Source organism: Anneissia japonica, unplaced genomic scaffold (assembly GCF_011630105.1).
Source record: "Anneissia japonica isolate Jap-2015-1 unplaced genomic scaffold, ASM1163010v1 scaffold287767_len825999_cov190, whole genome shotgun sequence".
In the NCBI taxonomy this organism is placed as follows: domain Eukaryota; kingdom Metazoa; phylum Echinodermata; class Crinoidea; order Comatulida; family Comatulidae; genus Anneissia; species Anneissia japonica.
Genome location: NW_022707033.1, coordinates 628150 through 642346, shown reverse-complemented (window position 1 = coordinate 642346; position 14197 = coordinate 628150). Strand labels below are relative to the sequence as shown.

At 34.1% G+C, this 14197-nt stretch overlaps 2 protein-coding genes across 2 annotated transcripts in view; both read right to left on the bottom strand.

Annotated features, from left to right (window-relative positions):
* Positions 1-2519: 2519 nt before the first annotated feature.
* Positions 2520-7451, bottom strand: LOC117106302 (adrenodoxin-like protein 1, mitochondrial). Its single transcript, XM_033247663.1, has 6 exons — positions 7278-7451; positions 5655-5709; positions 5353-5459; positions 4688-4775; positions 4218-4270; positions 2520-3659 (listed from the first exon to the last, which is right to left on the bottom strand). The coding sequence occupies exons 1-6, from the start codon at positions 7426-7428 to the stop codon at positions 3556-3558; spliced, it is 558 nt and encodes a 185-aa protein (XP_033103554.1). The 5' UTR covers positions 7429-7451; the 3' UTR covers positions 2520-3555.
* A 1581-nt stretch (positions 7452-9032) lies between these two features.
* The window catches only part of LOC117106301 (VWFA and cache domain-containing protein 1-like), a 33548-nt gene continuing 28383 nt past the window's right edge, over positions 9033-14197 (bottom strand). Inside the window, exons 22-24 of the mRNA XM_033247662.1 lie at positions 13927-14186; positions 13378-13632; positions 9033-13138 (exon numbers count right to left, since the gene is read on the bottom strand). Coding sequence (XP_033103553.1) covers positions 12672-13138; positions 13378-13632; positions 13927-14186 — 982 coding nt within the window. The 3' untranslated portion in view covers positions 9033-12671. The remainder of the gene's footprint in view (positions 13139-13377; positions 13633-13926; positions 14187-14197) is intronic.

Below are 14197 nucleotides of genomic sequence, written 5' to 3'. Positions count from 1 at the left end.
ACTAACTAGTGCATTAAAATTATTCATATACTTACTACTTACCTATATAAAATTAAAATGTATTGCTCACAAACGCCAATATTTGGATTTTAATACGCCTTTTCCACGAATCGGTAGACATCTTGAAGTGATGACAAACAGCCTAAGTCACTGGTGCGGAACAAACAAAAATAAGATAAGCTAGGCCTAGCTGCTTTACTCCTAGCCGATACGCAGTGTGCCCATGGTGTGGCTAACGAAAGTTTTGTTTTTCTGAGCATGTGTAGATCGTGCTTATCTGGCTCATTTGCATAACAATACCGCACATAAGGCTAATTCAAGTTAAACCAGCCAGCTTCCTATCCTGATAACAGTTAAAAGTCCTTGATTAATGCACTCAATAAACTTAACTTATATCGACTGAAGCTGAGCACTCGCTGCACCCAACGGTTGTTGACCCACATGATTCTTCGGAGAAAGCAACCCAACGACACATACTCACAGAATATAACCCATCTTCCATAAATTCATATTTGCATTTTCTTAATACATTATTATCAATTGTCTCACGGAAGCCAGTGCCGGTAGACATCTCTGTGCGCGGCAACCAGCAATTCAGATCTCCTGCAGTGGGGCCATGAAGGGTACCCAGCAACTCTGGCGTTTTTATAATTCTGTGATGTATTTTAATGCTTTATTAACACATTCAAATTCTAAGTTTATGTATCAGGCGACTTTGAATTCGCCGCTACCGCCCATTTAAACTTCTATTTGAAAACTGTACCGTACTCTTGCAACTTTTTCAAGTTTCAATCACTCGGCAGACTTCAGCTTGGAAAAGGGCCTTGGTTATTTGTTTAAAAAAAACAATATTTGAATTTGCTGGGTGCCCCTTCAGGCTCAGGGGCCCTAGGCTCCAGCCAGTAAGAGCTCATAGCCATTACACCACTGATCTCCCAGAAGTGACTACTTCCAGCTTGAGACCCCTGGCATTTATAGATGTTTGAATTTAATATTTTTTTTATATTAATTTTATAATCGCCTAATCTGAGCCTTAAATTTGGCCAAAGATAAATTTTAGTAATAGTATTGGATATAGTAAGAGGATTATCGTTAAATATATAAACTTGCTTTAGCACAAATCCTTAGAATTAATATTTTCGACAATGTCAGTCGTTGAGCTCTTCAGTTTTACAGTGTACAGTAGTATCAACTCAATTACACAGGAATATAAATTGATAAAATGATATTAAATGCAATGTGATATGGTGGGGTTTTTTTCATATTTATGGGGTTATGCCAATTTGGATAAAAAAAATATCTTCAAGACTATTTTTTAATCAGTAACGTGTTACTCAAAAGTTACATAGAAATTAATTATATAGCAACATAGTTATATAACTACATAATGAGTTATATAGAAACATAGGGACTTGTGTAACAACTTGATTTGCATAGTGACATGAATTATGTTATTATATATAACATCAAAATGAGTTGTATAACAAATTATTAAAAATAAAACTAAAATGTGTTATTGATAGTGTTAACATAATAATAGATGTTTATGTTAATTTTCAAGAACTACAATCTCAGTTATCAAATCTTTCCAATAAATATATGTTCAGGTGTTTCTGTGTTGTAAAATTTGTTTACATGTTGCTAGGGTAACACTTATTTTGTGGAAGAGAATTAATTGAAAACTTTTTTTTTTTTTAATTTCGGAATACACATTTTAAAAATATTTAGTGTGTCCCATACCTTTTGAAATAAAAGAAAAGATCAAAAGAATGATTTTGAAGGAAAACAATCTTGCCACTCTTGTTGATATATGCTGGAACTAAAATTTTATATACTTTTTTTTTCATGTCAAACACATAGGTCAACCATTATTATTACATATAAAAGAAAGTTTCCTTTTAACGGCAGTTTTACATAATGTATTACTGTAGTGGTATGTGAGCAAGTCCAGTGGCAAATCTAGGTGGTTGCGAAAGGTCAACTCGCAACCATGTGTAAAATCATTTTTAAATTGGCTAAAACACCGTAGCTTTCAGGAAACATAGCCACTGGACACCACAATCGGTACAAAAACACCCAAACCCCCGCTGTCACCATGGATCATGGACACTGGAAAAATTACATGCTAGCATAGTCAAACTAATTTAGTCTTTACAGCACAGGTTAGCAAGTGTTGGTCACATGTGGCCTGACAGTGATATTTTTCTTTGCAGGTCCACAAAAATGAATTGTTTAGCTAGAAAGGACCTTGTTTTTTACGGCCTGACATCGATCATCTGTAAAAATTAACATTAAAACTGAGCATAAAATTGTATAAAAGCAGAGCATGAAGGCTTATGGAAGTGCACTGGAAACAAAAGTTTGGGTGTGGCCCTCGGTATTAAATAAAAAATTCACTTTGGGCTTCCAACTTATACGAACTCCTGCTCTACAGGATCATGCAACACCTCACTGAAGGAATATTGCACTGAATGCAAGTGACACCCTCATTAGTATACAAAATGAATACAATTTCACCATTTAAAATATGCATATAACAATATGATTTATTACAGCAAATCATTAACATATAGTATAAAGCAAATATACCAACAAAAATGCACTATACTGTTACATACAGACCAGCTCTAAATCTTTGGATAAAAACAGACATAATATATTTTAATAGTACTGTACTCAGCATTTTGTGCGTTCAAATACAGTTGAACTATTGTCTTTTTACAAGTCAAAAGCAACTTTTACAGAATCTTCATTTTCCTACAAACTTGATGTGGTGGACACTTTCCACTTTGGGTGCAGCTATCTATGCTCTACACAAGAATTGCCTCAACCAAAGAACCACAGATCATATAGTATATTGGTAATTATATATTTATTTATTCAATTCTTATTTATGATATTCCAGATATACTGTCTGGGGTTAAAATATGGGAAAACCTACTAAAATAGAAAATTAAATTGCTTGTTTAAGGGGGTCAACTAAGTTATCAAATGATAAACAGCCAAAACAAATCCAGCTTTTGAAGAATTACATATATTTTACTACACTTATTGATTACCAATGTCTATTAATATGCAACACAACACTTTTTAGAGTAAAAAAAGTGCATTTAACACCTAAAATAATTCATCTTACATTTTAAAATGTTACATCCTTCATTTTTTCAAATTGCAGATCAAGCTAAGTCCTAGATTATCCTTGATACACAAATATCACATTGGTGTTCCTTGGTATTAACTAATCAGACACTATCTCTTCCAACCTCATAGCATACTGTACATTCTACAATTGTTTCTTTACTTCCTCTATTGTCTTTGTATATGTAACATTTGCAATTCAACAAACTTGGAGGTCATTTTTATTTTGTAGTTCCTCACCAAAACAGACTGTCCATCGACAACTGGTTTTCCTACATTGAAGGTACACAATTGGAAGACATTTCTGTTCAAATAACATCACATTTGCAATCCCATTTGGTTTCACCTCTATCATAACAATTACATCTTTAGCACCAGAATACACATCAATACAAATATCTACGCATTCACAGAGTGTCAATGGGGCTCAGGTACATGACCGTCAACATAAAAGTTGCGTGTTGCTTTAGGCAGTTTGACCACCATGCCTTCAAGGTCTTTTGTGAGCTTAATTTGACAACCTGTGAGAAAAAAAAAACAATGAAATATAATATTCAATATATAGGGGATTTGGATAAGTGGATACACTTGTCGTGTTGGACGTTTTTTGATTGATTCTATTTGGTCATCTTTAGAATTTACAATTTGTTCATACTTACGTGTTTATGTAAAACAAATTTAATTGTGTATTGTCAAAAGAAAGGTTAAAATATATTTATAGAGGAAGCTATAATGTTAAATTGATTGACAGAATTTGAAAATAAGCAATCTGCAGAAGAAGTTAAAATAAACTACTATATATATTGAAAATCATAAAACACAGAAGCCTAAATTTGGTAAGACAATTATGGAGGCTAAATAACAAGGCAGCAGCAAAAATTAATTATCAACGAATACTTTAGTCCAGCAAAGGAAAAGTTGGGAAGACTCAGGAATACATGGATCAAACTACTTGAAGAGAATCACTTGGAGATATTATTTCAGAACTTACCTCGAACAATATTAAAGAAGTAAAATGACAGACAACTATGGCAAGTACTAATGTTGATAAATCTACAAAAGATTCTAAAATTACTCACTGAGACGAGAAGTGCTTGTGAGAAAAGGTGCTAAATCCAACATGTCTTCTTCCCTGGAACAAAGGAAAAAACGGCATTATGAATACTACATGAAGTATGGAGGTATTGGCGAGGACAAACTAATCTTAGCAGTGGCCACCACTGCTTAGCATCCCTGCATTTGGAACTGAGGACTGGTGGAACAATGATCCAGCACCTCAGAACCAGTGAATTGTGATTTCACTTAGTTTAGCATGTACAAGACTCCCTCAAATTAAAGACTATCTTCAATTAAGAACAATTTTCTGTGGTCCCAAATTAACAAATGTCTTTTATCTTCATTGATCTAATCAGAGACCAAAGCTGCTAAAGACCATGGAAACACCGATGTCCCAAATGTAATTGGAGGGAAACCTGTATTCTTTAATTAGCCAAATTTTAAAGCTACTGAAAAGTGGTTATATGTCAGTTTATACAGTATTTGAACTCACTCTTCTTCTATTTCTGGAAGTTTATCAAAGTATTCCTCATCTAGAATTACATGACATGTACAGCACGCTAGTGAGGCTTCACATGCACCTGAAAAAAGAAAAAAAAAATGAGCTGTATACGTGCAAGTTTACATGTTTTAGGCAAGAATTTTTTAGACATTGTTCAGCGAACCCACCGCCCGCCCATAATGATGATTTAGAATAAAAATAAGATTTTGTTTTTAGTCAATTAGCGCACCCGCCCCCACAAAAAAATGGAAATTTTTAAATAAATAAATAATAATAATAAATTTTTAATAAGTTTTTATTTATTTTAATTGAAATCTTCAATAATAAAATATGTATATTTCTTCCTAATTATATAAATTTAAAGCATTTAACCATCTCATTGCTACACTGTTTGTATTCAATAATAAAAAGTTATTTTCATTTTCTCCTCTATCTGAATGTTTTTGGCAAAAACATTTACTAAATAAGAAAACAAAATTTTATTTCTTTTTTTTTTCCACCCTACTCTGACGGTCTTTAAAAAAATAAGTTCGCGAAACAAGGTATAAAAAAAGGACTCGCCTTACTGCTCTACAAAATTACAAAATAAAAGAAACAAGTAATAAAACAGCAGGTAAAATAGAATTTGAAATTCTTGTGAAGACTGCATTTATTACCTTCTATTTCCACTCCATGACGATGAGACAAATACATAACATTGTCTCCTATTTTTCCTTGTACAGGTATTTGGTCGCCATCACGATCAATGTAAACAATATTGACGCTAATAATGAGAAAATCAGCGCACCATTAATTTTAAAAAAACATTAAAAATTTTAAATATTAAAAAAAAGAAAAAAATCTGCTGCTGCCTATCAACATAGTCACAGAACTACTTTCAAAATGTTAAAGGCAAAACTTAACTGAAGAAAAATGCATTCTATTTTCTACATAATTTTAAAAAGGACCATATTTTTACATTTCATCTGGGCTTTCAGGATCCTTCATTTCATACTCTCCATTCCTTAAAGGTCCTATAAGATAAAAGAAAATGATCATTTACATTAGTTTTTCAAAAACTATTAATTCAAGAACATATTTTTTTAATAAATAGTAGTAATAGTTAATATATATTTCCTTGTTGGGCTTGCTACAACATAACTACATTGTAATAATAAATAGTTAATACTCTGTACTTAATTTTTAAAATGTGACTTAGTAATAAATAGGCCTAGTCTATAATTGAATCTAGGAAGGAATGCTGATCATTTCGATCATGCAGTATTGTTATGCATTACCTCGGTCACGATAAACAGCCACAGTATGTAACGCCAGTGTACGCACTAGTGCTTTATGTTTGGAAAGTAATTTTTGAAGGGTTCTGTATTTTTAAAGTTTTTTTGGTGCATGTTTCAGACTGGGTATTAATTTAATTTATTTTGTTTTTTTTACAATGCTTGACTATACTTTCTGTATTTTTTTTTTAGTATGATTGTTGTTTAAGTCTTTTACGATTGTTAGTAATTACAATTAATTTGAATATAATTTTAGCGTGTTCTTTTTCTTCTTACAGATCCAGAAGTGAAAAGTCAAGTACATATTTCTATTTATCAATTTCTGCATTATTCATAATAAAGGCCTAGGAGTGTTGTTACAATTATGATTTAATTTGTTTAATCAAATATACTTTTATATCAGAATATTAAAATATATGTATTTGTACATTTCATTTAAACTATATTTTGCAATTTATTTGTGTATTTTTGTTATAAATATGATCATCAGGTAAATGACTCGAAGTTAATGGTGACATGAAGTAGGTGAACGCACTGGAACACCTTCACTGCCCCATGACCTGCTAAACTGAGCTAGTCATCTAAGTATATTTAGCATCTGACCTACTTATGTTTTTGCAGTGCAATGCGTCCACATTCCTGAAGGCGGCATACAAAGAATATGCCTTCTTACCCTCATGAGCACCGTGGGAACCTTGGTTGTGGGCAACAAGTACAGGAATAGGCCTCGAAGTAGTGAATTTTTCTAGCTTTAGAAGTGATACATGTAATAATATTACATGTAATTATATTATTAGAGTAATACAAATTGTTAGTCAACTAATGTTTAAGTTTTGTGTTTATAAATATACTATACTGCTTAGTTTAGCTCCCTTGCTTGTTACAAATTCGCGGTCGCACCTTCCACGGGCCATACACCACGACCGAAATGCATAACAAAAATAGCGTGACTGAAATGAAGGCGCGACCGAAATGATTGGATACCCTATAATTAAATAGTAGATCCTACTCTATAAAATATAGAGAGCGAGTTAGCTACCAGACCATAATGTAAACCCTAGAGGCCTAGATAGATAGCAGTAGGTATAAATAGGCCTCCTAGGCCTCTAGTACAGGCTAGCTTCATCATCACTCAGGCTCCTAACTACGCCTTTCCTAGCATCCACCTCTCTCTGGCATACTACTTTACTAATCTAGGCCTTTTCCTAGAGTAAAAGCAGACCGGCCTAGCCTAGGCCTAGTCCCTAGCTAGGCTAGGCTAGACTAAAAAATAGTAGAAACTTGAGCTCCTGTGAAAATGAACATACCTGAGCTCCTATGAAAATTACGTTGATTTGCTATCATCATTCTATAATGCTGGCATTGCACAATTTCAAATTTCGATTGCATTATTAAGGATAAAAGAGGTTGCATAACCCTGTGTTGCCGAAAAAGCAGTCTTCCAATGGGCAGCGCCATGATGGTTTAGAAAAGAAAAGAGAATTTACAAGCCAACTTAAGTAATGAAAATCGTTTCCAAAACAGAAAAGCAGATACAGTAGATCCATCTATTCAATTCATTCATCCATCTGTTTGTTCGTCGTTCCTTTGTTCATTCGTTCCTTTATTCATTCATCTATTAAACTCATTCAGTCAGTCATTCATTCATTTAATAAATCAATCATGTACTAAATCATTCATTGTTTCATTTATCTGATGGAGATTCATGAGCAACAACACTGATAAATTGGTAAATTCAAACAACATAGTTAAATATTTAAAAAAATGACATAGGCCTACATTATTTATGCTATTTTATTTTGAATACTTTTATACAAAAACCTGGAATAAGAACAATAACACAATTTTAACATATATATTCCAAGTTTTCCAACTTGCTGTTCTTTTCCAATGGAAGTAATACAGGAGCACAATAACTGAAATAAACAACCAAGACCACCTCCCTTATGTACTATCACTGTTAAATAAAATTCTCACCAAAAAATGTCACACGGTCCATTTGGCTACACCAACAAAATTATTCATCTAAGAAAGTGTTCTACTATCGCAGTTCCTCTGGTATAAGCCCACCCCTCCCCCTCAATGGCGTATCTAGGGGGTGCGCGGGGAGCGCATGCCTCTCCAAGAAATACTTGCGCTACCCCAGTAGCCCCCCCAAAAAAAATCATATGATCAAGGAATTAAAAATCACCTAAAATCACCTTATTTTGTGAGCTATCACCCCTCAACTGATCATCGAGCCCCCCCCAACTTATAAGAGACAGCCCATGTCCCCCCCCCATATCACCACCCCCATTTTTCAAGACTCCTAGATACCCCCCACTCCTTACTGAACACAAAATTGGGCCAATTTTTGGTGCTTATACCCGAGGAATCCCCTTTTCAATTAAATGGCAATTTTCAGTGATTATTTTTTACTGATTTGTGCTCTGGGCTTTTGCCCATGGAAGGCTGGTATGTAGAATTGGTCGTAAAGTAGGGAGTAATATTATCTTATACCCGAAGTGGACTTATACCAAAGGAACTAGGGTATATGAATACTGTATTTCGATTTTTATCATGCACAAAGACAATCATAGCAACTGCAAAATGTAGGGACATCCTATATTACTGTAAATGCTCGAATAAGCGCCGTTCTCGAATAATTAATGGAACACTTTGAGAAACAGGGGTTTAAATACAGTGTAATACAGTATACAGTGTTAAAATGAATAACACAATGAAGACACAAGCATTTCTTAGAGAAACGTTTATTTACAATAACATAGGACCTATGATATGCGTACTGAACTACGGGAATACCAAGATAGGAAACATGGGAACGGGCATTGACAGCACCATGCCAATATTTTTTATAAGCGCTGCTCTCGATTAAGCACCGCACTGAAGTGTTACAGCACATATTTGAGCATTTACGGTAATATATATTTTACTGGAAACAAATTCTACAATTTTCCATTCAAACCAGGTTTGCTTTCAACAGACTGAAGAGTTTTAAACTGTTTTGGTTTTATCTCAGATATGCATAACTTGGTCTTAACAATATTTTATATATTATATAATTTTTTTTTTTTTTTTTTGCCCTAGTTTCTTTGGTTTTCTTGTACATATCTATGAAAATTAATCATGTTAGTAGTCCAATCAAGTTCTTTCTCTTCAATATAACTAACTTTGGTTTTACAATATGTGGTTTGATCATGATAAACATGTTGTATAAATGAGAGCTATATTATCAGCTTCTAAAAGCTTGGTAACCAAGCTACTACACTCACCAGAAATACATAATAAATATAAAGCAAATATTCTGGCATATGAAACTGTTTGGCAAAGCATATGGGTTTGGGTTTTTCAATTCCTAATCACAAAAAGGATTTAAAAAAAAAAAAAACAAGTATAAGATATGGACACATCAATCGTTTAAAGTAATGTATTTCTAATAATTTGTAGAATTTTCTACAAATGTGTAGAATTTTATCTGGTCAATGGACACACTATAGGTCATGTCTACAACTTCAATGTTAAGTAACTACTATTGATGGGGTTGTTCACTCTGTAGATAATATTTATGAAATATGGAGTTCCCAAATACACGGCGATGGTATGATCTAGAACTTAACATCACATGAAGTCGTCTAAGTTCTAGAATGTAATTCTAGTCAAACATACATTTTGCAGAAAACACAGGACTAACAGGGGCAAGAGGTAGTTAAAAGAAATGATGTACATTAAGTATTGATGGTCAATGATAACAGTTGGTGGTGAGTGTTAATTGTTAGTGGTTATGTAAATATACACTGTATTGGTTATCAGTGGTTATGTAGTCAGTACTTTAGTGGTGAATGCAGACGGTAAGCACTAATGGTCAATATTAGTGGAAAAAGCTGGTGGCACAGTATTTTGATGTACAATAGTGGTGGTTAACATTTAGTGGTCACTGTCGGTGGTGGTCACTGTCGGTGGTCAATATTCAACAAGAGCTCTAACAAATATCTGTTCTTGGTAGAGAGCACATTGGGTACATAATTGAAAACAGCACATGTAGTGGGCCTGAGTGCACCAATGTTATGATGATTGTGAATGGATATGTACAGTACAGCCCATGACACACTGAGTTGTCTGACACAGTGTTTGCCAGGCTTAATGTGTGTGTATGTTGGAGGGTTTGTGTTTGGAGGTGTGTGTCGTGTGTTGTGGTGTTGGTACGTGCCTTCCTATGTTACTACATTTTAAGCACAACAGTATAAATACTTGCTTGGTGGGGAAAAAAAAAACTATAATACAAGGTTGAAACGTGTCGTGTGTTGTGGTGTTGGTACGTGCCTTCCTATGTTACTACATTTTAAGCACAACAGTATAAATACTTGCTTGGTGGGGAAAAAAAAAACTATAATACAAGGTTGAAACATCTACTACTATAAACATATCTACTGTGTTCTACATAATAAGTACAGTATGCAAAATTCAGACTATGTACAAAATACATTTATCTATCTACAATTAATTATGCTGGATAATCCCATAAATATGAGGCCATCTCGTTTTCATGACTTGAGAAAATGTCTTAAGGCCTGTCCAGACTATCCAATTTCATTTGACAAAAACATGTGAAATGCCTAAATATGGTCAAGATGACATCACATCATGACCATATATAGGCACATCATGACTATATATGGGCATACAGTTTTTTTGTATTTGATAGTCTGGACAGGGCTTCAGATGAAATTTATAATGAGATGTGGTTACAACGCAACAGTATTATAATCAGAGGTGAATTCAATACTGTTGTATCAGTAAAATAATTTTAAAAATGTAAAAAAAAATATTAAATATATAAAATTTAAATGTCACATTTTTCATTATTTTCAATGAATTTTTTTCATATTTCCACCATGATTTAACGTTTAAAAACTTGTAAAATGCAACACACAATAATTATTTATATGAATGTTTACTTTTCCATGAATGATCAGTGATTTTCATATTCAAGTTCCCCTGGTTGTAAACAAGCATGGCTACGCTGATACAATGAGTGACAAAAGTATACAGTAGAACCCCTATAAGTGTCCCCCTTAATAGGGGTGTTCCCCTTGAATAGGGGTTGGCGGTAGTATTAAAAGATATACTTTCGCTCGTTCAGTGGCTGAAAATGTCCCCTTAATAGGGGTTTCCCAAAGGAGGTGGTCTACTGTATTTGATTTACTCAAGAACTAAAATGTTGAGTTTAAATTTATAGATATATCTACAGTTTTACATATGGTAGTAATACAAGCATTATAGTATTGTGTACAAGTATTGTGTTAAATAAATAACATCTAAGTTAGTCTAAGAGTACTGCCTTTTAATTTTCTTCAAGTATTATAGCAAATTTGTCATCACTAATTATTCATGAAATCCATAATATTCAGACTTTTCCTCCCTGAAAAAAGTACAATAATTCGTAATCTATTATTGTTTCTGGTGTGTATATTTTTTTATCAATTTATCTTACCACGATTTTAAATAATTTATATTTCTTAGCATTAAAAGCTTTTAATTAAATTTAATCATATCTTAAATTGCATCACAGATGCAATAAAATGGCAGTTGCGACATTATAAAATTAATTTCAAATACTGAAGATAAAAACTAATTGTGGGATATACACTACCTATTAATCAAGTGGTAAAATTCATTTTTTTTTAAATCACTGAACAGATAAAGCAGACAGTTGCAGATTCAAGGGGGAGTCAAAGTCAGACATACCCACCACCTCCTAACTTTTTCAAAATTATACGAAAAAAAAGATAATTTTGTTCATAGCCTGAGAGTTCCTGCCATCTAGAGTGCCACAACCATAATTTTTTTTTTGCTTCTAGTCAATCCCTGGGCCCCCCTCTACTTAAAATTCCTGGATCCGCCACTGTAAAGCACATTTGTCCAGGTCAGGCAACAGTACACTGATTTGACATGTTTGTAAATTACTGTATAGGAATTTCTTTTAAAGTAACTTATCTTACATTACTGGTGTGCAGTACATTTTGACAATCAATTAACTTGTCTAGATGAATGCAGCAACACAGTCAATTACATCTAAGGAGAGCTCAGGATGTTACATTTTCAAGATGAAATGAATGCAGGTTCACACACGTGATGGCTTGAACATGGAAGAGTGCTACTTTAATACAAGTGCTCTTCATAATCTCAAAAGAGATTTTATAGCCAGTTATATCTTACTGTTTGATAGACAACAAAATCAGAAAACAAGAAAAATGATTAGAAGGCAGTGAACAGTTGGTATTCAGATAAATATTTCAGCTTATCAAACCTTAATATTAAGCACAATTTGATGATAGTAAATCAAGGCATTCTCATTTCTCTCATACAACCTTAAAACAAATATTATATGTACAAAAATTAAAACTTAAATTACTGGGGCACAATTACAGGAAGGATACTAACTTGAAAAATATTAATGTCCCTTTTCAACATGAATCCATAAAATTTTTAGTTTGCAATTCTGGATTTCAGAACTTGCCTGCTAAACAGCTCTCAAATCTGATGAACAAACAGTTTATATAAATTTCACAACGGAAAAGTACAATGGTACCTGTAGTCAATTATTGGTCCAGCCAAATAAGGTATGATTATTCGCACGTTATCTTCACATCAGTCCCAAGAAATCTAAAGGTTTCATATTATTGGCTTGTTTAAAAATTTGTTCAAAACGCAGTATCCACATGATGCACCTGGACAGGTACCTGAAACATTGATGATGACGAAGATGGTAAAACTGTTTGACCTGGAAGGGGCTCAATTAACTTCTCTTGACCTTCAAGAATATCTTGACTGGGGACGATATGATATGAACGTGCTTTATTTCGACGTGACTGCCTTTCGCTCGAAACACGCGGTGGTGGATTGAGCAGCGGGGGATCGATTAGAGAAGTTGAAACGGATGACGCATCATCTGAGAATTCAGCACGTCCATGGTAACCACGCTCATGATGTAAGGGTTCCGGTTCCACATAATGGTATTCGCTGTCTTCGTGTGGAGTCATGGTACTGTAACCATGGTCGCTCTCGCTTGGTGTACCACCATGATGGTGCCGCCAAACATGATGGCGCATACGCTGATGGTACGGACTTGGCCGGTCAAGAGCTGCCAGCACAATGTTTGCATGTATATCTGAACAGAAGAGCAAAACAAATTAAGAACAATAAATTTAAGAAAAACTTTTTTATTTTAGTTTTATGTTATTTTATTAATTTGTCATGTCACTGCATGTGTCACACAAAAATGGCATCCCAACTGTCACCAGTATGATGTGTGAAAATTTATTATTCAAAAAATATAATTTAACAATTTAACTGAGAATAACTGTCTAAAGTTGGCAAAAAAACCAATACGATAAGTCAAACACTTACGGCCTCCAATAGCGCCACCACCTCGTGTAGGGTCCATCGGACTGTCATCTTCAATATCAGCCTCATTTTCTTGAGACATGCGTACTGAAGCATCTTGGTAGTTTGCCATCTCAAGACGTTGTAAGCGATGAACATTGTGGCGGTAGATAAAAAATGACAAAGCTAGCACCACAATAAAGCCCATTAGGCCGCCAGCCATCGGACCAACTTGAGCCCCAGTGCCATCGTTGTAGTATTTCTCATTGAAAGTTGAATCTGAAATTGATTTGGATTATTGGTTAAAATTTTCTATCCAAGAATAAAAATGGGTAATACTAGCATTCTAAGCTAGAAAAACCTTTGTTTTTATGGCCTGTTGCCAGTAACATCAGTAAAAGAAAGCATGGTAAGGGTGAAGCAGTTAAAAAGCGCATTTTCACAGGAACACAGGAAATGTCAAATTTTTCTATAAAGTTTAACTGTGGCCATCAGAGTGAAAATGAAAGTACACTTCGGTATCTGACCCACTATTATGCTAACCATTGCAGTCTAAGTGTACTTAAAACTTACATTCTTCATCTCCATATGGTGATTTGGCTCCCAAAACCCCACCGAAGCACTCCCTTTGTGTTGCGCAGTATGGGCTACTAAGCAAAGTAGAGCCATCTTGGTCTATCTCGCACCATTCGCAGTCAAGTACACCAAAGCAACTATCATAGGTGGTTCTCGCTTTGCAGTTTGATTCATAACACTGGGGTAAGTCTTGGGTCAAGCTTGCATCAACTTTGGGTAAAATTACTGGTTCCTCTGGACATGGGCAGCTTGGTTTTCTAAAATACAA